Genomic DNA, 24,547 nt, shown 5'->3' on the forward strand with positions numbered 1-24,547 from the left:
AGAAATAGAAGTACCTAATAGCTGAGGTTAAAACAGTTGACGGACAGCGACTGCGTTCTGCTCAGGTCAGAACAGTCCGAGGTCCCACAGGAGCAGCCCAGAGCAGCACGCCATCTCTGTCCTTTCACCGCTTCAACATCGCTGCCCTTCAACTTTACAGAAAATACACAACTGCCTGTTCTAACCAACTTTTCTTGTTTTTCTTTTTGTGAGCAATTAAAATACAAATGAAAGGTACCTAAGTTGCCTTCACAATTCCAAATGTTCCAAACGGTTACTAAATAAAACTGTCATTTACTGAGACTGCAGTAAGTTTATTTGGTGTGGGTTAGCCTGCTTTATATATCACTGCAATATACAGATTTCAGAAACAAGTATTAAATAAAGCCTTAATAGAATGACGCAGGAATGTTCTTGATCAATGAAGAAAGCATTTTCTAAACCAGCAAGACAGTAATTTCAGGTGTCAAGGCTTCTAATTCAGTGGAGCATTTATGCTTAGTCTTATCATCATTTATCATTTTCCATAGTGCCCTCCTCCAACTCTGATCTGCTTCACAGAATTACAAGTTAGACACAGACTTCAGGAACTCAGAAGGCATTATGACCATAGACAGCACTCCCCACACCTGCTTGCTAGCTAATATGCTGCACTCTGTCCCTGAAGTTGGGTGATAAAGTGGGTAACATTTCTTAAAACCTTTTTGTACTTAGCAACAGCAGGTCTGCCATTTCAATACTGTTTCTATAGATATTACTGAACCTGTAGTACCTTCAAAGCAGAAGCTATACCCGAAAGTACAGGCATAAGTGGTAAAGAATAAGAACGCATACTAAGCTAGTTAAGCAGTGACAAAAGAGTACATAGTTTTAATAAAGAGGAAAAAAAAGAACAGGCAGGGTAGAAGTACAGCTGTGATGTAAGGTAGCTTAGTTTAACAGGAAATTTTCATCTACTTACAGAACCTTATTTTTCCCAGACATAGGAAGATAACATTCTTGCTCAGAAGGTAATTCTACTCCAGATCTTCAAATCACAGTTCTTGTTTATTGTTTTACTCAGTTCAAGTCACTTGTCTGTAATAAGACAGCATATCATCTAAACTTTGGTAAAGTGGCTCCTGATTTTGCTTGTCACCACTGTATGTCTGCCCTGGAGGAGGTGCATCCTGGGCGCTGCAGTCACAGGCCTGCACTGGTTGTGCTGCATCCTGTGTGCTGCAACCACAGGCCTGCACTGGTTGTGCTGCATCCTGGGTGCTGCAGCCACAGGCCTGCACTGGTTGTGCTGCATCCTGAGTGCTGCAGCCACAGGCCTGCACTGGTTGTGCTGCATCCTGGGCGCTGCAGCCACAGGCCTGCACTGGTTGTGCTGCATCCTGGGCGCTGCAGCCACAGGCCTGCACTGGTTGTGCTGCATCCTGGGTTCCGTAGCCATAAGCGTGCATTGAAAATGGCACATTTGGAGTGCCGTAGCCATAAGGCTGCATTGGTGGCATCATATGTGGAGTGCCATAGCCGTAAGGCTGCATTGGTGGCATCATATGCGGAGCTCCGTAGCCATAAGGCTGCATTGGTGGCAGCACATGATGAGCACCGTAGCCATAAGCTGGCATTGATGGCAGCATGTTCTGAGCACCACAGATATAGGGGTGTGCTGACGGCAGCCCATCCTGCTCATCACTGCTGTCAGTCTCTGCCGATGTTGATCCATCTTCAGCATCACTGCCAGAGGCCTCAGCTGGTCCTGGCCCACCTTGAACACTGTTGCTGTACGCCTGTACAGATGGCGGCACGACTTCAGCTCTGTGGGTACTGGCCTGCACTGATAACTTCTTTTGGTCCTCTGATATTTCTGGTTCTGTCTTTCCAGGAGAGGTTTCAGGACTGTTCAATTTCTGACTGCTGTAACTATCGTCCTTCTTTTGTCCCATAAAGTAATCGGAAGGTGGTGCAAATTCAGGATCTCGCTCATCTCTGAGTTCTTCCTGCTTCTTCGACCATTGTCCAAACATCAACTCTGTTAGAACGAGGGAAAACAGTAGCTTAAATATTGATTTCAGCGAGAAGAGAGGAAACAAAGAAACAGAAGATGCAGTTCTTAAAGCCACCTGAAGTTACTTTCACCTAGTACATCGCTGGCTAACATGACTTCAGTAAGAACTGAATTAGAAGATTTTAATACAGTAAGACTACATGTTTGTCCAATGTAGGAAAACAGAGCAGAACTCCCATTGCTCCAAAAAATATAAAAAAAATATGAAATAGTCAGGAGAAAAGCATCAAGAGAGCAAGGAATTTTGTTCACCCTTTTTTTCCTTACCTTTGCCTTTATCCCACTCACGGACATAAGGCACACCAGGCTTCGTATCTCTTCTCTCCTGGATGACAACCTCTACCTTTCTGCTTGGTCTTGGAACTTCAGGCTCAGCTTGTACCGGGCTGGTGGTGTCTTTCGCCTCTACTTTGCAGAAGGAGAGAACATTTTTTGTTACTGATAGGATACAACCTCCTAAATGAATTTCACAGGCAGAACAGGAAGCAATGCTATACAGAGACAAGTTAGATTAGCATATAGAAAGCTTACAGTAGCTAATTTCATCCTAACAATGAAATGAACCCTAGTTTATTTTTTAATTCATTCACATTAGTTCAGAGAATTTAATGGGTAAGCACTCTGAGTCAGTATATGATATTGAAATCAACTTGCTAATATTATTCTCACTTATCTTAAAAGCCAACCAGTACAACTTCAGCAGCTCCACCACGCTTCATTAACCTGCACAACTCCTGCTGTCAGGCATGACTTCAAAAAGAATCAGTCCATGCATGACATCCCACACTTCTTCCTGCATTATGAAGCTATTTCTGGAACACTTTTATATCTTCACTGCATGGGAACTGCTGATCACAGCCCGAACCTCTGACTGACCACCTAGGCAAGCAATGAGTCAGCTGCAGGAGCGAAGGTGAAATCACTTGTGGTACCAGAAGGGGTGGAGCCTGGCCCCACCTCTCCTAGATCCCATTTAAGGGCTGCCTGCCACTGAGGAAGGATCTCTTTCTGGAGATCGCTCCTTGTGGAGTTTGCTGCAAGCCTATGACACTGGTGAGCATTTTTATCTTTCCACCGTGATAATCTTACTAAGCCTTACCTCTGTACACGCACTGACTGCACACACATTGACTGTAATTCACATAGTTATATGAACTCTCATATTCTAATTTATATTGCGTATACTGAGTATATGATATCTATATCTTAAATCTCCAAGCCTACCAGTTGTATGCCCACCCATTGGTCAGGTACAAGATGGAACAGCAACTGTTGGTCTTGAAAAGACATCTATTCATACCTCCATTCTCCAGTTTTTCTGCCTCTTCTTCTAATCCTTCTTCCCTTAACTTCTTCACCTTCCGTGCTCGAAGTTTAGACAGCCTTGATTCTAGAGCTGCCTTCCTTTTTTCTTTTAACTGTTCTCGTTTAGTTCTTTGATCCAGTGTCTTAACAGTAAAGATAAACATGAATTAATATTCCTGTGTTGCTATAATCAACTACGTATCTTCCTTTGCTGAAGGACTGAAAGCAATATTATCAGGTACTACGTTTCAACAGGGAAAAGGAGACAATTTTCAGTCAAATGCAGGCATCACTGATCATAAGACAAAAAAACCCCAAACACCCAAGTCAGGATGCTCCCATACCTGCTCTCTTAGCATATCCAGTGTTGCCCGTTGTTTATGCCTAAGATCCTGGTCACGAGAAAAGGCAAAGTAACCAACACCAAGCTGTCTGGCCTCTGAGAAGAAAAAGTCAATAAAGTTATCCTCAGTTTACTGAGGATGCAGTTTACTGGCAGCATATAGGCACTGAATGACCACATACACCTCTCTATTTTTTTTCAAATGTGTAAAATAGGCTTAGTTAGATGATGTAGGAAGTGAAGCCTCCTCAAGGAGAGAAAAAAACCATAGTTTACTGAAAAACAGAGCTAGAAGAATGTCCCAGCAATTTGAACAGTTAATACAAACGTGGTTCACATGTATGTGAAGTTTGCCATATGGGCAACAAGAACACCTTTCCCTTGCTTTCTCCAAAGTTAATCTGTGTGAAGCTGAGTACACAAAGCATGAGGCATACCGTTTTCTCGAATGTCCTCATAATGAATGGGCCCCATGGGTTTTCGAAGGGCTTCTTCTTCTTCTTTTTCCCACTGCTGCCTCTGAAGTTCTCTTTTCATATCTTCAGATAACAGCGTGTTCCCATCAGGGTCCAGTCTAATTAAAAAAACACAAAGAAGTGGGGGGGAATTAGGGAGAACAAAGTTGCTGGTTCCACGGTAACAAACAGTGACATTCAGTTATGATCCCACTCCTGCAGTTTCTACAGAATATCACAGGAGGCACCACTTAGAGATAAAACAATGATGAGTATGGCAAGGTATGGTAGAACATGTTATTAAAACACTTAAAGTTCTATCCTTTCTCAGAGGCCTTATCAAATCCTAATCAAAGACAGAATGGCTGATGAAGCGTTACACGTTCGCTCTTACTGTCATCTGTTTGGATGTTAGCAACCACACATAGAAGTATCTCAGATCGATGTGAGAAGATGAAAGCCATTTGAAATAGCACAAAGCCAGTCAGTTACCCTGTAAGTCAATTAGTACTCAGCATGGAAATATTTGTTTTCTCAAGGGAAGCAGCAGCATTTCCCTTTTCATCTAGCTAAAGCAAGCTTTGCTGATAGATGCTCATCCATATCAATCCAGAGACTGTAATTTCAGAACACTCCTATTCTCTTTTTATTTTGAACACTAGTAAGTTGCTGCTGTGAAAGTATCTACATCAGCAGCTCTGCCGAGGTACCCTTAGATTACATTCTGAAAACAACTCTGTGCTGCCATAATAATTTTAATAGGAAAAAACAACCAGTTAAAGTGCTGTTAACAAAAGCAAAAGCAGTGGAGATCTAACAAAGTTGGATTTGCTGAAGGACTACGAACAGTTTTCAGGTTGTTTGGAACCAGGAATCACTTCTCTGGCATTTTCTGGAAGCTCTAGTAAACCACAATTAGCTTACATGGACCACAGTTTTAAAAGAAGCATCAGGTATCTGAGAGATTGCTGAATCTGTTTATTAGAACTCTCCTCTATGAACTACATAACAAAGTTATTAAGAATTTCATTCAGTTTATTACAAATTTCACTTGCGCTTTTATTTCATACGGCCTCTATTCTCATGCAATTTAAAAATACTACACCAGCCACATCATTCAAATGGTCAGCTGCCAAGGAATTCTTGGCATAGTTTATAATAGAAACTCAGCCTGAATTTATAATAGGAAACATTGATAAAACTATTGTCATGTACAATTTCTGTGTTGCTTCTCTGGCTGTTTCTTAAGGCACAATGCAGAAACCAGCAGAAGCTGGCCTAGAGCAAACCTAGAGAAAGCAGTAGATTAAACAACTTTGCACTGAGAAAGGGCAATACCTTTTCCCTTGAAGTTCCTGATCCATTTTAAGTATACTTGGCAAGTCCTTCTTCATACAGCGTCTGGATCGGCCCAAGGAATCAACATAATCAACCCTGTAATGAAAGCAAAGGACATTTCACACAGAACTTCTGCTTGCAGGCTTACAAACAACAGCAGCAGTGACATTTTCCAAAAAGCATCTGACACCTCTCATACTCTCTATATACACCTTAACTGAAAGGTAGAAGAAACTGTCAGACTCCCAAGGTCCCATTCTGAAAGGCCACGTGACAGTTTTACCAGACATTTACTCAGTCTCCCTTTGAGCCTTCTGTTTGCTCTGATAACAAGGTTATACACTTATAACTTCAGTTATCAACCTAAAGCCCATTCAGACAAGCTTGATAGCATTCATTCAACATGCCCAACAAAGGCTGAGTAAAATGCAAGCAAAGCATTCCTCTGAAGCACACACCATGCTTCTCAGCAGCTCTTCGTAGCACCAGGCACTTAATTTACAGTTGTCACTAAAGCTGATAAAGAGCTATACTTACTGTTCAGTGCTGCTAAAAGCTGCCTGGCATCATGCAGCTTCTATTATCCCAAATTAGAGAATTAACATTACAGCTGAAAGCATAGGATTGACAACCTAGTTTCCCCAAACCAAACTTTAAGGGATCTGTACTTTTATTAAGTTCATCGTTGGATCACTGACGGTTCCATCTCAAATCTCAGTATGACACCAGTAGCACTCTGCATTATCTGCCCTTCCAGCCTAGCAGTTTATTCTGGAAAATTATACTGCAAATCTTACTGTGGCTTAAAAAAAGGCACAGTGCTCTTTTTCATACTGCTTATTGCTGTTTTAACTGATTATCACAATTAAAATCTTTGTTCCATAACCATTCTTCACTTGTTGATAAAGAAAACATTTAGTCAGACCAGTTTTGTAACTTCCATGAACTATGAAGAAGAGAAGCTACTGCAACACATCTCACTTGTAGTATATTTCCCTCACTGGTGTTCCTCAAAATCCCGGAGGTAGATTCTATTGTGGTGTTGCCTTTGTGAGAACACAAAGTATTGTCTCTTAAGACAGGAAATAGGAAGAACCACCTCTTCTCTATGTGTAGTATTAACCAAAACCAAAGCAACAAAAACCCAATAACTGTCACTGCACGTTCTGTGGAATGGAATTCTTTTCTCATGCAATTGCCAAGCCTCAGCAGCCCACTCAGCAGTACCAACCATTCTTCATCTGGGTCCTCTGGCGGTGGTATTTCCATTTCTGGTTCAATTTCCTCATCATCTGTCTCTTTTTCTAAAGTCTTTCTAGCAGCTTCGTTCTGATACAGTTCCTGTACTTCTCGCTGTTTGTCTATGATCTTCTGAGTGAAATCCACTAGGTACAAATCTTCAGTTTCTTCATCTGAGGCAGAAAATCAATTCGTAGGGAAGAACCACAAGGAGAACAGAACTCAACACAAAAATCAATAGGTACATCACGGGCACAGTCACCTCCGCAGCTGCCAGCAATGCCCCTGACCAAACCACTGGGGAATACCTACATCTCACCTCGGGTCAAACAAACCTGGAGCTGTGAGCTGGCTCCACAATGATAGCTCCCATTTGTGAACACAGCTTTTATGCTTTTTAAAAGCAATTATTTATGTGTGAAATACAGAAAAGATATCCCTCTCCACACTGAAGTATTCTATGCTCATTAATTATTTCAAAGCTCTAGGGTTCGTTACACAACAGTACAAATACTTAGAATCATAGAATCTCTAAGGCTGGAAAAGACCCACAGGATCACCCAGCCCAACCATCACCAACAGCACTCACTAAACTAAATCATCACTTATTTGATGCTTAGCATTTCCTATGTTAGCAGAAACCAGGCTCTAGAGTGCTTCTTTGAAAAGTGGAAAACAGTGACGATGGCACATGTGGCAAAGTTGGACACTAATAAGGGAAACATTAGATATTAATTGCAAAGACATCTGGATTCTGGTCTAATAAGTATTTCTTGCAAGTGACTGAATACGTGAAAAAAGAAAGGGCCAGATCAGGATTCTTTAGCTCTGTTATCTGCGTGACACATTGCTGCTCTTCTCTTCATAAATCCCAAGAGTTAGATTGCAGGACAGAAAAATAGCAATCAAGTGCTAAGACTGCATAATGGAGAACACGTTATTTTTTTCTCTAAGATTCTATATTGAAAAAACAGAATACATTCCACCCACTTAATGACTGACTGAATGAAACAAGCTCATGGTGATTTACTAGGACAGACTGTCCTTCAAAAAGTAATTCCATATTTTCCAGTACTTACATGATTTTCTCTCTTTGATAGCAAAATAACCCATGCCAATCATTTTGCATAACAGCTCCAAAAAAAACACTTTTAAGTAAGAAGACGAGCAGTGAATTTATACTGCTGCAAGCCACTAGATAATGACAGGCCAATCGTTAGGGTGAATTTTGGAAACAAGTTCATATCTCTATCCTTAGATATACTACATTGATTAATAGGAAACACTGTAAAAAATAATTCAAATCTAAATTAAAACAAAAAAAGCAATTATTTAAGTTTATCTTGTACGTCAGTGCACACACAACTACTTATTTTAGGTTAGCTTTGTTCACCTGGGAAATCGCCTTTTGTCATCTTCTCATACAGCTTCGCTTTCTCTTCAAGTTTCTTCCTGAGAAACAAACAAACCAACCAACCTGTAACTTCACCAATTCCAAACACCATTTGGATCCATTTATGCTTAGGTAAATGAGGAAAGTAATGCTAGGAATGCTTGAAACATCTACTAGAAGCAGAGTAACATCTGTTGTTCTTTTTTGTTTTACATTTTAAATTACGTTTCTGAAGAAACACAGATATCCTGTTCCAGAGCTTACACTGAAAAATAAATTGAAATCATAGCTGAAGTTACAGAGTCAGTCTTCAGTGTAACATACTGAGAAGGCATGGGTATGAAGTCACTAATATTCTACCTCTGCACAACTATTATGGTTGGTCAGATAAATACTAGAAGACTACTTACAGGTGTGAGATATAGGGAAAAAAAAAAAAAAATACAACAGTGTTACAACCAGAAAGATTAATGCAGTAAAAGGGTGATACAAGAGTGCAACAGCAAAGGGACTACCACAGAGAGAAGGGTATTCCAAAAGAAAAGAAAAGATACCTCATTTCTAAAACTCCAGGCTTACAGGAAGGACTCTACAAAAGAGAGCTCTCCAACCAGAAATCCTTTCCCCACGGGGGCCCTTCAGTGAGGTCTCAGAGAGGTGCAGCCAGGCTCCACCCCTTCCTGTCATGCAGCTGAATTGCCTTCACCTGTTCTCCCAGGTGCTCAATCAGTGGTTCAGGCTGTGACTCAGCAGTTATCATACAAACATGATTTTTTAAATTTAAATTGAAAACTTTAGCTGATTTCTGGAACAGTAGAAACCAATTTTGACGAGCTAGAATCCACTTACAGAAAAACAGCACATTGATTATAAATGGTGTTTTCATCTGTAATGGAAGTGCTAAGTCACGGCCTGCAGCACTGATTGAGCACCTGGGGGAAGGCAGGGCCAACCCAGGGGAGCTCAGGTGCATGCAATGGCCCTGAGTGACTGGAAGGGGTGAAGCCAGGATCCAGCCCTTCCCAGCCCTCATTTAAGGGTTGGCAGTGGAGCTAAGGATATTTCTCTGGAAATCCTTGCATACTGAAAGCCTTCTAAAGATAAGCAGTTTTTTCCAGTGTCTGCTACTATACTGGGGCTTGTTCTCATTTGTTACAGCCTAGGCTTGTGCTACCTTACTACTACTACTGTATTTTCCATCATATACTTTATTGCACAGCCAAGCTATTTAGGAAACAAACCAAATTTACAGAACCATCTTTTGTTAAGTCTAATAAATGGTTTGAGGTGTGAGTTCTGAAGCATCACTGCCCTGGATTTTGCCTCTAAAAATGATACTCAAATCTCAGCAGCCTTATACATCTAGATAGTTGTGATGATGTAAGGGCAGATGTCTCTAGAGCATAAGAGCATTTCACTACAGCCCATACACTGCTCCCATACAGCATGGGACTGATGCTGGTCTCACCTTTTGGCCTATGAGAGCTGCTCATCTAGAATGCACATAACTTTCAATGTACTTTTCTAACTGCTGAAAAACAAATTCTACAAAACGTTCCTTTCTTATAGAGCTTGAGAATTACCTTGATTGATCTAAGGTTTGATCCTCTTCTGCCTTCTGCTCAATGTCTTTCTCAGCTCGTTTTGCGACTCCTGTGTTTTGTTTAGTCCAGATGCTTGGTTTCTGCAGGATATGATTTTGTAACAACAAACAATCATGAAATGATAAACATCACTCAATCAAGTAAGGTTTTTAAACGGCCTCGTAAATGCATTTGACTTGAGATTCTACCTGCTGTGCTGTAGAACACAGCAAGTATGACCTAAAATGACACATTGCTGTACTGTGTGATAATGAAGGTCAGGGTGAGAAGCAAAAGGAAACATATATCAGGCAAAATCTATTCTAGCAAAGTTTTTATGGAAAAAGTAATGAATAACTAAATAACAAAGTTATGAACTGCTCATATTCTCTCCTACATTCATTTCAGATTAAAAATACAGCTTTTCAGTTTACAGTGCAACACAACCTTCAAGTATGGTAACTCTAGTACTAAGAAGTCACAGCACAGATAGAAAACATACAGTAAAGAGTAAAAATGAGTGAGAATTGTCTGTTTGCTGTGATGCACTGTGACAGAGAGGAGCACCCAGTATGGCATTTATCAGAAAGCTCAGTGGTTCTGGATGAGTTTACCATCTTCCCCCCTTCAGGGAACCTGAAGTGAAGCAGCAGCATATTGCTCTGTAGATAAAAAAAAGCTTTGGCTCCTGAGAGAATGAAACTTCAGAGGTAACTTTGATAGGCATGGGCAGCAGTTTGCTGCTGTGCACAGAAATCACATCTGAAAATGTGCTGACAGAAATCAAAACTTCCTCATGGTGAAAACTCAAATGGCAATAGAACTTTTTTTTTTTACTGAGATTTAAAGGTGTACAAACTGCCTTAATTTAAGGAGAAAGGATAAGAACAGAAAACCGTTTCTACCTTATTGGAGGGTTTGGGCTTTGCAAAGATGCCTGCATCTTTCAGTAGCTTTTCTTTCTTGAATTCTTCTTGTTTGCGGAAGAGCTCTGCTTTGAGATCTACCAACTACATCATCAGCAAAAGGAACAAACACGTTGCCAACCATCAGTTACTGGAGATAATTATTCCTCTATATAGTAAAATAACCGACTACTAACATCTATGCGAGCATTTAATTGCAGTTAGACGTGGACCCTAAAAGCAGCGATCTGATCGAGAAGGTCACTGCTAAGCTTGCAGCACTCACGGCAAGCCGAGCTGCGCGGGCACTTCCCACGGCAGAGCGGCGGGCAGCAGGCCGGCACACAAACAGACGCTTCCCTCCCGCGCCCTCACTTCACAGCGCACCCCGACACGATGAGACTCCGGGCCCTTTAACCGGCCGTGGCTCAGCGCACCGCGGGCGCCGGGCCCAGCAAGGAGCCCAGCACAGCGCTGCCTGGCCGGGCCTCGCACCGCCGAGTCCCGCTTGTAAGCCGAGCCGCAGGCGCTGCTGCGGATGCTACCGCTCCCTTTCTCTGCTTCCCAGCCGCGGCGGAGCTTGCTCGCTTACGGAGGAGGCGGCCACGTCCAGCGGCTTCTTCCTCCGGTCCATGGCGGCCCGAGCTCCCCGGCAACCTCCCGCCGGCCGCTTCCGTCCCCGCTTTGCGGCGATGCCGTAAAGTGCGGCGAGGTCGTAAAGTGCGGCGCTGTTACGGCAGCGCTGGTATGAGCTGATGGGTTCTTCCCTGCCGCTTTGCTGGGCGGAGCGGAGGATGGAGTCTCCGTGGCATAGGTGCTGAGTTTGGGGCTGCGCAAGGAAGGATTGTGGGGGGTTACATAGCAAAAGTGACTTCAGTTCTGGTTTAGTTGGTGAATGACTGCTAGAGAGAAGTGCTGCTTGGATGTGGATTTAGCCTTGTAACCGCTGCCTTGCTTGAGGCTGTGCTGAGCAGAATTGCGGTCGTTGTCGTTGGCTCTCGCGGGTCAGTGCTGAGGGATGTGAGCTGATGAGGACTGAGCCCTGTCCATAACGCCCCAATACAAATCCCCCTGCGCGTGCTGGAGCCTCAGATGAGTGGAAGCTGGTCTCGGAGAGTCGCTGCTGTGCTTTCCCTGGGTAGCTCGTTATCTGCTTTATTCTCTCTGTGAGATAAAAGGATTGGCTGATATGTTTTAATTTTGGAGTGATTCAGATCATAATTATCCAGAGTTACAAGGGGAAGCTGCCTTTCACTTGTCTTCAATAAAGTGGTAAAATATACGGTGCTGATGTTGTTGCTTGGCAATGTGACAGCTGATAGAAATGTCTCATGCAGTTCTTTGGCTTTTTGAAATGTGCTGCTTTTGTGTTTGGAAAGCCGGATCCAGCCCATGCTTGGGTAGTTCGTTGGCACAGAATTGCAGATTACTGACAAAGATACTCGGTAGCTAAAGCAGTTACACCTGTACGCCCATGAGTATTAAAGAGGTAGTTCAGAAAAGCTGTCTGTGGCCTTAGTGAAGCTGACTTCCTTTTGGTTTCTTAAAATAAGGGGAAATGATGGGAGACAACATCTAACATGAGCTACCCTTCTCTGGAGAGCAACAAGAATTTGTGTTTTAATTTGCAGTGTAAGAAGAGACATGAGCACTGCTGATAAATAGAACAAAGGAATGAAAACATCTGTGCTGTTCTAGGTAAATATCACTCCAACAAAAGGTGTGAAGTGCCTTTCCAAACCTCACCTACTGACGATACTGAGAATTAAAAACAGCCCAAACCCAACCAAGGCTTGATTCTGATTTAGTAATTTTTGACTTTTATCTTTTCCCCCTTGAAGTTCATGGATTCTTCTCCATGTTGCTCATACTCCATGTTACAGTGATAGGACTTGCTTGCTCATCCCTCTGGACTGCTAGTGCTGTAGGTGTTAAGTACTTTCAGGAGCTCAAGAGCCTCTTTATCCTGAGAGTCTCATAATGTGAAGTGTAACTGAAGAGCTGATAGTCAGACTTGGACCTGTATCTCCCCGTGTAACTGCAGATGCAAAAACATTCTGAGACATCTTGACTTCTTGAAAACTTGACTTGTAGGGTGCTGTGACTGCCTCCTAAGCTTAGTGTCTGAGGCTCTAGGATCTTACATGAATGGTTTTAGAAATGTCATATTGAATAGCTTGTAGGTGCTTCAGTGCTTCTTTGTCTTTTCTGACTGAAAGGAAAGATGATTCAAATGCTGGCTCAGGCCACTACTCTGGCAGCCACTCCTACCTCGCTGTCATCTGTCCTGTTCTTAAGTCTGGAATCAGACCTTGTGGGATCCTTTATTGCTTGGCACAGCCTGTGGCTCCTCTAAGGCAGCTCCTTGCTGCCTTCTTTCTTTGCTGCTTCTTTTTTCCTCTATGACCTGCCCATATCTTTTCATTGCTTGTTGCACCATTCTGATTTTTCAATTCTTACAAGAAAACCATCTGTTTCTAGTGTTAAAAATGTGAGTTTGCAAACTTGGAAAAGGAAAACATCTTTGATGTATTTCTTCCTTCCTTGACACTATTTGTGTTTACCTGTCCAAATGCTGCATTGGAGCAGCATTCTTCCTGCTTTGAGTGTTGCACAAAATGGCTAAGCAATATCTCAGCAGCTCTCTATGTCACAGGTATTATGCAGATGGTTTAGTGAACATGCAAAGATAGAAAGGCTCTGGAGGTGACTGCATCTGTCTAAAACTGATCCTTTCTGTTCATGGCATGGCCAGGATTGCAAGGAAAATCTGTGCTACTGAATGGTTAGGTGACTGGATGTGAAAAAAGAATTGCTCTTAAAAGATGAAGGGCAGCACATGTTGTAGAATGAGACACAGAGCTGGTGATTCTGTGCTTGCAAGAAACAAGTGATTCTGTGGGTAGTAAAGCTCTACCTGGACATGCCTGACTCAGAATCAGTCAATCAGTGCCGTTGATGCTTTGTACAAAAGATGAGCTCAAGCGATGAGGAGCTGTACCTTCATTCTTCCTCAGTTAACATCAGCAAGGCCAGCAGGCAGGAACAGAGACACATGCAGTGTGGCTCTCCCACCTGCCTGCTAGAAACGTGGGGCTGCTCTGTGTGCTGCTGTGCTTGCCTATGTGTGGGACTTGGCACTCAGTGTGCATCCAGTCAGGTGGCTTTCAGAGTGCTTCCTGAGTGGTGGTTCAGTAGTCCTGTGCTTCCTGACAAGTTTTTGCATCTATAGCTCCCTCAGAAGGGCTCGGTGTTGGCTCTAATTTGTGGAAGGCTGATCTGGGGATTCTTTTTAATCCAGCCTACAGGCATTAATAAAATATGAACGAGAGTGGGGGAGCTGGAATGAGAACATTTCCAGGGTGGGAAGCAAAACCAGCTTAACCTAAAGAAAGGAGGTGAGGAAGCAGGGTAACTGTGTGTATAATACAGATTCAGTGTAGTTTTGTGATGCTTACAGGGAATCAGTGAATGCTGTGTAAGCTGCTGTGTCTGATCTAAATCTGCCGATAGCCTTGAATTCCTGGGGAATAATTGATTCAGCTCTTATTGGTATGCTGCTCATTTTAGCACGAGGCTTAATTGTGTTCACTTCCACAAAGCTGCATCAACACAAAAAGCTTGTTTATTGTTGTTGAGAAAGATGGGGGGTCACAGCAGTTTGTTTGAAGGCGATTTTGCATGAAATAGTGGCATCTCTCACTAATCTTGCAAGTTGCTGAGATGTTGCACAAACTCAAAACAAATTACTTGGAAATTTTGGGTGTCTCCTCCATACAAAAAAAAAAAAGGGTTTAAATAGGAATCCAATGTGGGAATACGAGAGAGACTATTCAGAACAGGCACTGTGGAGCAAGACAAACAGCTTGTGAAAGGCTGAGAACCAGTGTTATCTCTAGAAGAGGAGAAAAGCAGAAGGAATGGTTCATGGATCTGCTTGGATAAACGTCTTAGGAAGTGTTTGTGGGTACTTTGTTGATGGGAAAGTTAGCTTTCCCATCTGCCTTTATAAAAAAGAAAACTTGTGAACATATGAAGTGATGTGAGAACCTGTAATAAACATTTTGCATCATTCACATCTGAGTCTGTGCCTGGTTGCCACAATCCAAAACTAAATTATGTTGATGTATCATAGATACTAAGCACATCAAGGCCCTGGGGTAGGATGAAACCTGACTGACTTTCTGCATCTCGGCTTTAAGATGAAATAAAGTTGTGGGCCAATAACTGTTGGATATTTGTGACATGTTGGTGCTAGCACACCGCCTTCATGCATTTTCATGGCCACTTGACACAAGGAACATAACTCAAGGAACACAAGGAACAGGAAACCTGAAAAATAACCTAAGTTTTCGTATGCTAGCACTGTAGTTATAGAAATGCTGAGTTGGTGCAGCAAAAAGGAACAGGTGGAGGGAACATGAAATAAACCCAAACTTTGCTGCTCATAAGTCTAGATGTGTGCTGTGGGTTAGGAGAAATATTTTAATGCTCTGATTAAATGCTTGAAGTGTTTGTGTGATCCTGGGCAGAAAATCAAAGACAGAAATGGTGATAGTAGTGCTTGTAATGTCTCCCTGGCACACAGAGCTCTACTGCTCTTTGCTGCTTGTGTCATAAGCTGCAGTGCAGCCTGCTTTTGTGCTAGCTTATTTCTCTTGCAAGCCACAAAATAGGTATAGAATACAGTTCTGGCTGGATGATGAGAAACTGAAATCATGTCTAAAGTAGCCTCTTATAAAATGCCAGTTCCATAGAATAAGGTGCTCATTTGTGTTTAGTGTCAACAACATCTTTTCTTCTCAAGTATTACGAGAAAGGGGGTAGAGTACTTGGGAACAGACTGTAATTCTTCTGATGAAGCCAGAAAAAAGGGATTCCCTGAAAGCAGATAACAACTTAGATCAGAAATGGGCTTAATGCCATTTTTGCACAGCACATGTGGGAGGGCCATAGTTATTGCAAGTGAAATGAATTTAGAAAGCTGTTACTGACTGGTGATTTATATACATTTTAGCAAGCTTTGAGAATGGACATAATGATTCCTTCTTCAGGGAATGTGTAAATGCTCTTAAACCTGAAAAATAAGAAAAACTTTGAGTGCCAGCTCAGGAGGCGAACATGTTTCTCTTCTTTCCTGTACCAAGAGATACAAATTGTCTGAACTAGTGATGTACAAAGCAAGGAAGCTCCAAAGACACTTGGGAGTGGGCAGGGTGATAGGCTCACTCCCTGAAAAGGTGCCTGAACCTATTGGAATGCAATCGTGTGGTGAATGTTTTGTTATTTGTAGTTTCTATGCAGCTGGCATAAAAGACAAACTTGCCCTTTAAAGAACTGCTCAGTTCCTTGAGCTTTACCCATTCATCTGTCCACTCTTCTCTTGCCATCTGCTTCTTTTGCTGTGGTCATGTGAAGTTGCTTCATCCCTGCAGCAAGATGCAGTCTGGATGGTTTGCAATCAGGCTTTCATTTGAAGTTTTCCTGTCTTTGCAAGCACAGATGAGCTTGCTGCCCTATCAAGGCACAGCACTATAAAGAAGCTGGGCTTTCTATTCTAGCTGCATGTCTGCAAGCCCTTTCAGGAGGCTACGGACTTATTTCTTTCTTGCTGGGTCTGGGATGCCGAGCTGGAGGAAGAGCCTTGCTCTTTGTCTGCAGAAAATGCAGGATGGAGGTAAGGCAAGAGGGGAATACGACAGTGATGGGGGAGGCTGTGATCTAGGATGCTCACAGGAAGGAATTAGGCTCAATGCTTCCCACTGATGTTGCTGGAAACCCCAAAACATTTGGCCAGCTATTTGAAGCAAACAAAAAGACCCAAGAGAATAATTCTGCCCTTTTCTTTAAGATTTTTCTCCTTAAAATCTATTTCTCTTTGAAAGCCCTGTTCCGGATCTCTGTGAAGATGCTGCCAGTAATTCATGCTCTGCTTACAGCCCTGCCTGTACTCTGAGCTTGGCCCAGCAGATGTAGCTTTGTACAGTACTGAGGCTGTGTGTCTGTTAAAAGGTTGCTATGAGAGCATAACACTTGGAGTCTTAGAAGATCACATACCTGCTTCATGCTCTGTTTTTCTTAAAGAAATCTCTGGTTATCGATCGTGGCAGGTAGACAGACACATGTACACTGTGGCTGTAACTTTCTGCAGAGGCTGCTTTCTAGCTCTTAGTTGAAACCCTGTTATTTATGTTCATTCAGTGTCAGGGTGATAGTGTAACCCATATTTATGTCGCCTTCACTGCCTGTGAAATGATTCTGTTTATATCCCATGGTTTAAGTTGAATTATTTTAAACCAACAGGTTTTGTAGCAGCAAATTCTGGTATCCTGACTTGGCATGGTGGCAGGAATATGTGCTACAGGGCCTAGCACCCCTACAGAACCCTTTGTGGTTACGGAGGGCCTGATTCCTGGCACTGAGCAGGAGGCAGGCTGGCGTAATTGAGCAGACTGTAGCTCTGCTTGTGATTTCCTAATGCATGGGAATGATTAAATCTGCACACTTGAACTTAAGATGGCATACGGTCACTTCTACCTTGATGCACTGGAGAGATGTGAATCGGCGTAATTGAGCATGTTTTTTTTCCAGCCTATGGGCCTTGGTTACCTGGCAGTTATCAACCACATGCCTGTCTAGGTGGCTGAGTGGCAGCAATGGCTGTTTGTTTTGAAAAAACAAAGCTACTCTATATTCCTTCTCTACTATTCTGGTGGTGGCAAGCTGCTGCTGGATGTCCTAAAATCATAGGATTTCATTTTTCGCTGCGGCTGAAGACTTTGATTCATTCTAGTTCAAATTCCTCTTCATTTTATCGCTTCAATTTATCTGAATGAAGTGCTCTTTCACCATCTGTCACCCTGAGTTGCCCCCAGAACACGGGGTGGAAGAGGCACGTTGTCTTTCTGGCTGTGTATGTCTGAAGAAACGCTCAGAAGGCGATATAGCAAAATCCTCCTAGTACAAGGAACCTGTGTCTAAGGAAGAAAGAGAGCTGTGGATGGCTCATTCTCAGCAGCAAGTCCCAGAGGTGAACTGCTGGCAGCTGGATCTCAGTGCAGCAGAGGGCAGTGCAAGACTATTGTTGCAGCCATGTAGCTCATTTCTCTGTGGTACTGTGAGTACTTTGCAGAGGTAGCCTTCCATAAATGACCGTCTCCCCCCTGCAGTTCTGTCATCTCTCCAGCATTTGAGGAACAAATCGTCAGCCTCTCCCCATTCTTTCAGTCTCACTTGTCCTGTTTCCTCACACTACTTTTCACAAGTGGAGAACCCAGAATTTCAAGAGGACTCCCTTTGGATTCTCAGGTCGTGAGTTCAAAGTGTGCATGGCTCAGTGGGCCTTGGGTTTTGGCTTATGCTTTACCCAGCTCTGTGAAATAAAAATTGGACGAGTGCTTATATGGTAAGTGGCTTGAGTGTAGCACCTGTCACTCTGTCAAACTCACAGCTGGCAGTGCCCTTGCAAGTATGAGGCTGTTTAGATAAGGAATTCTCCAAAAAGGCTGCTTCTTGGAGGAACACTAAGACACCTTTTCACTCCTAAGGGGGACGCATTTCTTTTTTCTGAGTGGTTCCTGTCCTGTTGTTAAACAGATTCCAGTCCCCAGAACGGAGCTCCTGATACAAAGATTACTTAAAATAGAAGCCCAGAAGGCACTGACGAGTTGCTGTATGGATTGCAAAAGAAAGCTCAGTGATTATGGATGTTATTTTAGAAATAATTGGGAAAAGAAATTCTGAGTGTCTGCACATAGAGAACATAGAAATGTGTGTGGCACTGCTGCCATTAGTCAAATATAGACAAGTGGAATGGGAAGTGGAATAATATTTCAAAATGAGTAATTACATCAGGCACAAGTCCAGTGATTGCTTTATTAAAGCCTTGATGAGTGCCATGCAACTCCTCATCTATAGCAGGGAGCTGTACAAAGTGTGCAATGCCAGTACTTCATAAAACAGCAGAGGAGGGGGCCTACACTCCTTGAAGGTAAAGGCAGCTTTCCTTTTTTCCCCCCCACTTCTTGCCCAAAGCACTATCTTTCTTGCTAGCTAGTGTGGGAGAGATCATAGTCATTTAGGTTGGAAAAGACCTTTAAGATCATCAAATCTATCAACCTCACCTAAGCCTGACCTGATGAGCCAGAATATCCAGTAGCTGCTTTGCTTTCTGAAAGCGTATGGCAAAACACTGTAGTGACAGTTATCTCTTTCCTATCCCCTCTGCATGTATTTGCAGGTACATGAAGTGATTCCATTAAGATTAACAGGTCAATTGCAATGATTTATAACTGTCTTTCTCCTCCTTTCCTGACCTGAAATGCATTGAGGTCATTAATGTGTTACTGACAGCTGGGGCTGGCTTGCCATGAGAAGGACAAGGAAGCAACACAGGCCCAGTAAGGATTATTAACATACCTTAATGGAGCTGTAGCATTCCTTTTTGCTTCCTGTTCACTTCTCTAACTACTTCTGTTCACTGACCAGAAAAAAAGGGAAGTACTGAATCTTGTGATAACATTGATATTAGTCTTTGTGAAATGCCAGTGTGGATGGTCCTGATTGAGAGGTGGATAGGTGGTGTTTCCCTGTTTAGTACCAAAGGCAGTAGCTTGAAGCATCTTTAATGGAATAGATGAGAGTGTGATGCCAGTTCTGATTTAAGGAAGACTCAGGAGGGAGCCTGAGATTGTTGCAGGAATGAATGGTGGGCCTGAGCCTGTTCTCATGTGCGAAAACATCTGCCACTGAAGCACAACTGAAGCTCACCTCAAACTCATTTAAACGGCTTCTGGTTTCCTTCTGAAGTGATTGAATCATAGAATGGCTTGGATTGGAAGGGATCTCAAAGATCATCTAGATCCTCTAGTTTATCTGGGTGAATCCTTCCTGAGGCACCTCTGCAGTGGGGAATGGGTGAAACCTTGTGCAGCCAGAGGCAAATTGTGATCTTGCTGCCTGGAATCAAAGACTTTGAGGCAGTATTGAATGTGTGTGTTTAGGGGGAAAAGATGGTATGCACAAAGCAGAAATTAACAGAGGCAAAAAAGGGGAAGGAGGGAAACCTGCAGGCAGTTCTGGAAGGGAAAGGAATGTGTTTCCAAGAGCAGCATCTTCAATCAAATTTAAAAGGTGGCTCTTACACTGCTGTGATTGAGTTCAGGTGGTCCACCTAAAGAGCAGTCCAGATCTCATGGCATCTTCACTCTAACCCAGATGAAGCTGTCAGCTGCCAACCAAACCAGGCTTTAGACGCAGTCAGAATGGCTGTTGCTTTACACTGTACACTGGCAAGCAAATACTGATACTGTTAAGAACTGTATCAGCTGCAGTACTTCAGGCCCTGTGCCAACTGCTGGGAGCTCTGCAGAGTAACATGCAACATGGTCCTGAATTTCTGAAACCTGCCTCAGCAGGCAGGAAATCAATGTGCAGCAGCTGTGGTGGAGCTGAGTGCTGCATGGCCCTGAGCATCCCTCTAAGGGAGGGACAGAGCTCGGTCTTGTTTCAGTGCTGATGTTTCTGACAGAGCAGTGAGGCTGACTTTGGAAAGCGGTGCAGGGCTGGTCTGAGCTCCTTTGTGCTCGTGCTGTGACTTGCAAGGAAAGATGTGAGGAACCAGCTTCAGAGCTCATCTCTGAGCACATCTCTGGGGCAGAAACAAGAAGCCCTTCTGAGTTTCCTTCCAGCAGGGACAGAGCACAGTGGTAACCACATGCTCATGGTGCTTATAGATGGGGACTGTTCTTGTGTCAGTGAATTCCACAGACATGCTCTGCTTCTCTGAAAGATGCTCAGCTTTTCAGAGGCATGAGAATCACCCAGGAAAGTTGGAATGACAGCCTTCTTTCAGCCTTCAAACCTAATTTGACGTGAGTAGTTCTGTAGAAATCTGTAGTATGAATGTGTGCCTTGAAGTTCCTAACAAGAAGCAGACATCAAACTCAATAAACTGTTTGTACTGTCTGTGTTGGAGGCAAAACAGAACCAAGTGGGATTAATAGGTGAATTTGCTATTGATCAACCTTTGGTGGAAGCAACAAAAATAATCCATTTTAAAACTGCCTTTAACCTTCCAGTATGACAGGATTACTTCTAAATTCCATGATCTCAATCCTGTTCACTGCTTCTGTGGGCTACAGGACACTGCTGCATATAGGTAGCATCCATGAGTGAAACAAATCCCTCTTGATGGTGTTGTGACATACTTATCCTTCTGTCTCCAGCCCCACTTTATGTGCCTGGGAGGTGAAAATAGACTTTGTTAAAGTAGCTGTGTGCCACTTACCTGTCACTGTGGGATGGAAATAGGCTGCCCGTTGTCCCCTGCCTGTCCCATGCAGAGCTGCAGGGATACAGGGTGCACTGCATCAGAACTCACAGCAGCCCAACCTTGACAGAGAAAGGGAACTTCTCTCTTACTTAACAAAGTAAGCACTGAAGAGGGAGAGAGAAATGAGAAGATGAGTTTAGATACCTAAGTAGATCTTGTTTTTGTAGGATTGCAGAGGTCAAAGTAATTTCTAGCTTGATCTTAATATTGAATTTTGCCAGGCAGTAGCTGTAAATCAATACAGGAGGCAAAGCCCGTGGCTTTAGTTGGTAGACTTGCAACAGCAGAAACCCCAGCTGCATCGAGGTGTACTTCCCATTTTCCCAGAGTGTTTCATGATGCCACGTCCGTGGTAAAGCAGTGTGACCTTGGAGGATGCTCCTCAGTGGCAGTACATCTTCACCCAAGCTGCTGGTGGGAGTGGACAGCAATGCTGCTCCTGAGGGTCTCCCAAGTGCTACTTCCTCACTGGCTCAGAAATGGTAAAGGAGCCCTCTAAAATCACTGCTTTGGGGCTGGTAGCAAAAGCTGTCTGGTTTTCCCTAACTTTCCTGGCTGCAGGAAGTCAGTTTATTGTCACTGTGGGCTGACAAAGTCTGTGACCTGCAAGATAAGGGAGCATGTGACAGGAGAACTTGCTGGAGAAGCCTAGAGACAAACGGGTCGAGGCAAAAAAGCCTGGATGTCCTTCCTTAACCCTCTCAGGAAAATGGGATTTGCTTTGTATCTGAAACCTCCTTTCACAAAAGGTGTGATATCAGTGTCTGCTCACTGTTCTGCACACACAGCGTGCAACAGAGTGACAATAAACAGATCTGATCTGAAAAGCCTGGTTTGCACACTTGGCAACAGACCCAAGCCTTTGCTCAACAGCCAGCTCCTGAGATTGAAAAACTTTGTGCTTTCATCTTTCCCTCCTACAGCTGCAATGGGAATTAAAGCACAATTGGCCCAACTCTTTCCTTGTGTGCCAAAGCAAGCTGCTGGGTGGAAGGTGCAGTGTTTGAGGAGCTGCACAGATTGCTCTTTACAAACTTGTTGGGAGCAATCCTGCTGTTCAGGACCAGCTGCTTTGTTATCTCTGGTTCAATTTCCCACTTTAGTGCTCAAGTTAGGCTAATGGGGGGCGCTTTAGGGAGCCTCTCCATACTAGCTTTAGGTCTTTCTACAATAATGTAGGTGTTAAATTCAATTGCTAAAAGCCCTAGGCTACATTTTCAACTAGTATTGTGCTTGCTGTTTTCATGTTTATTTCTGTGGCACTGATGTTCTTTAAAAGTAGCACTGTTGTAGCGTTGATGGTCTAAAGGCGTTAAGGCAGAAAGGTTTTTATGAGAGCAGCCAGTGTAAATGGCAACACAGGCAAACTTTTCGGTACAGAAAGTGTCAATTTGACCTTAATTTTAAGAGTGCCTTCATCTGTCCTGCTATCCTCAGACTCTCAGAACTTTTACTGAGGGCAACGTTAGATCAATAATGATTACTTCTCCGGGAACCCGTTCTCACACACAGAACCTGCACATCATCAAGCAATTACAAATTACAGCTGAGGAACAAAGGCCCAGCAGGGCAGGCGGTGGGTCTGTGTGGGGGCTGAGGCAGACCAGGGCCCAGCAACACTTGGCCCCACCTGCTGTGTTTTGTCTCTTGATCAAGTGCTGGCTCCTCCCTCTTCTCTTAAAAAAAAGTTTTGGAGTTTCGTGGTCAGCTGTAATGTTTTGTGCCCATCACAAACCTCCTTTGTCAGTGTGACGTACCCTGATCAAATCCAGCTACGGAGTTGTGATTTGCTGCTAGTCCAATGTACCACGTACATTGCAATCAGATTGCAGAGGGCTGTGTTTCCCCCTGGGAAGTGATCTGCAGAAAAAAAATCACAGTTTAATGAAAGGATCTCTTTGAGAAGAGATTGAGAAGAGAGCTCCTCTTTAGAGGAGAGAAGGAATGGCAGCAGGTCGGCAATGCAGGCAGCCCCCATCCTGACCTACCTCAGTCCCCACGTGTCTCTATAAGTTCTGGCTGAGTGGGGAGTTGATTTCTACTTCTAATTACAAATATGGTAATTAAAAAAAAAAGTTTTTGTGAATTTTTGCATGCAGGATTTCTTGTTTCTGTGCTGCTAGCAGAAGATGGGCAGGGGCTGAGCAATCTGTTCCCTGCTGCTGCTACTCCTCAGGAAAGCTCCTGGAAGCACTTGCTCCAGCTGGCTGCAATAAGTCTGCAGGCGCCATCACTCCAATCACTGCCTAAGCTGCTGGGTAACTCCCTGCTCAGAATCATGGAGGGGAGTCAGCGTGTGACCTCCTCTGCTGTGATGGGAACCTCCTGTGCAGTGCTCAGGTGTGACAAACCGCTGTCTGCAGTGCTGCAAACTCTTATGCTTAAAGGAAGAGAGCCATTCTCACGGGGCTGCAATTACCTGAGTGTGACTGCAGGGAAAATACTGTAATGATGGCAACTTCAAAACAGGTCCTCTCCAGTCCAGCTCCTAAGTTGCTCTTCAAGAATCTGTGAGAGGAGGAATGAAAAATACTCAGCTGATCTATCAGTGGCTGCTTAATTCAAGTGCCTCTGTTAGGATTCTCACCCCTCAGGCTCTGCTGCAGACTTTGGTAGGTCTGTCTTTCTACTGAAGCTGCTTTTCTCCAAGACAAAGAGGAGCTGCAGGAGGGTGTTCTGAGCAGGCCTGCCATAGCATTACAACTTTCACCAGGCTACAGAAATGTGTCTGAGCCCAGTGCCTGGCATGTGCCCTGCAGACCTGGGTGCTTGTAATCAAAATGGCAAACACTTCTCAGACGTGAGCTAGGGGCAGGGCTGACCCTTGCCTATCCTATAGCAATACAAAAAAACTGTTCTTAAAACTAAGCTGGAGTCCGTGTAGGCATCTCTGTGTGGATGGCATTGCAGCTGCCGTGCTGGTCCAGGTGCATCCTGACCCTGGAATTAGCTCATGCTATCCCGAGGACAACTTGGTCTGCAGCTGTTGCACATAACGTTATTGCTCTTGCAAAAGGAGACAGAGATGCAGAGACCTACCAGGCAGATAACGAAAGGCCCGACAAAGAACAAAAAGCAGCAGCTAGTCATTACAGAGATACACTGCTCCCAGGAAATTAAAAGCACGCCAACCACGGCGCACGCAATAAACATCTCCTTTGTGTTCGCATAAAAGCACCGAAACCTCTGGAATATGAAGAAATGACAAAGATGTTATCCAGCCCCCCTCGTGGGCTTCACCTGCTCGCACGCAGCCATGACAAAGACGAAACCCGGCAGTCCGACCGTCGCGCAACTTCCCTCCTAGCAAAGCCCAACTCGGGCACGAACACGTGAACCCACGAGCGCGCCCGCGCCAGGGCTGGGCGTTCGCTGCAAAAGGCGCCGGGGTTGAAGCAGAAAGAGAAACGACGCGTTAAATGAGCCGAGCGGGGGCGGTTCCCGTGGCTCCCGGCCCGGCCCCGCCGTTCGCCCCGCCCGGCCATAAAGCGCCGGGGAGCCCGGAGCGTTCGTAGCGCCGCTCCCGCCGGCCCCCCCCGGGTCCCCCGAGTCGTGCCCCTGCCCCGGGGGGTGGCGGTGCTGCCCGCCGCCATGCCG

General features: G+C 44.0%; 1 protein-coding gene and 1 long non-coding RNA gene across 5 annotated transcripts; both read right to left on the minus strand.

The window, feature by feature from the left end:
• Positions 1-298: 298 nt before the first annotated feature.
• CCDC174 (coiled-coil domain containing 174) lies at positions 299-11,301 on the minus strand. 3 transcript variants are annotated; one of them, XM_042880423.1, is made up of 11 exons: positions 11,210-11,301; positions 10,618-10,722; positions 9,713-9,813; positions 8,130-8,188; positions 6,729-6,909; positions 5,498-5,593; positions 4,142-4,278; positions 3,706-3,800; positions 3,357-3,504; positions 2,324-2,461; positions 299-2,020 (listed from the first exon to the last, which is right to left on the minus strand). In XM_042880423.1, exons 1-11 carry the CDS (start codon positions 11,249-11,251, stop codon positions 1,065-1,067), a joined length of 2,058 nt encoding a protein of 685 aa, XP_042736357.1. In that variant the 5' UTR covers positions 11,252-11,301; the 3' UTR covers positions 299-1,064. The 3 variants fall into 3 exon arrangements, with proteins under 3 accessions (XP_042736357.1, XP_042736356.1, XP_042736358.1); XM_042880422.1 differs by having other exon boundaries at positions 2,324-2,464; XM_042880424.1 differs by lacking the exons at positions 9,713-9,813; positions 10,618-10,722; positions 11,210-11,301 and adding an exon at positions 8,684-8,766 and having other exon boundaries at positions 2,324-2,464.
• Positions 11,302-21,159: 9,858 nt separating this feature from the next.
• Positions 21,160-24,326, minus strand: LOC122185001. Of its 2 annotated transcripts, XR_006180691.1 has the most exons (4): positions 24,191-24,326; positions 23,370-23,458; positions 22,708-22,810; positions 21,160-21,553 (listed from the first exon to the last, which is right to left on the minus strand). It is a non-coding gene; the product is annotated as an uncharacterized LOC122185001 (long non-coding RNA). The 2 variants fall into 2 exon arrangements; XR_006180690.1 differs by lacking the exon at positions 21,160-21,553 and having other exon boundaries at positions 22,037-22,810.
• Between the last annotated feature and the right edge of the window lie 221 nt (positions 24,327-24,547).

This window comes from Lagopus leucura, unplaced genomic scaffold (assembly GCF_019238085.1).
Source record: "Lagopus leucura isolate 7727_CA_CO unplaced genomic scaffold, USGS_WTPT01 Super-Scaffold_100026, whole genome shotgun sequence".
Lineage (NCBI taxonomy): Eukaryota > Metazoa > Chordata > Aves > Galliformes > Phasianidae > Lagopus > Lagopus leucura.

Coding starts and splice junctions, on each gene's coding strand:
- CCDC174 (XM_042880422.1), bottom strand. CDS start 11,251: ATGGACCGGAGGAAGAAGCCGCTGGACGTGGCCGCCTCCTCC. Junction 6,910..8,129: donor GACAAAAGGCGATTTCCCAG/GTGAACAAAGCT, acceptor TTTCTGCCTCAG/ATGAAGAAACTGAAGATTTG. Junction 2,021..2,323: donor TGAGTGGGATAAAGGCAAAG/GTAAGGAAAAAA, acceptor TCGTTCTAACAG/AGTTGATGTTTGGACAATGG.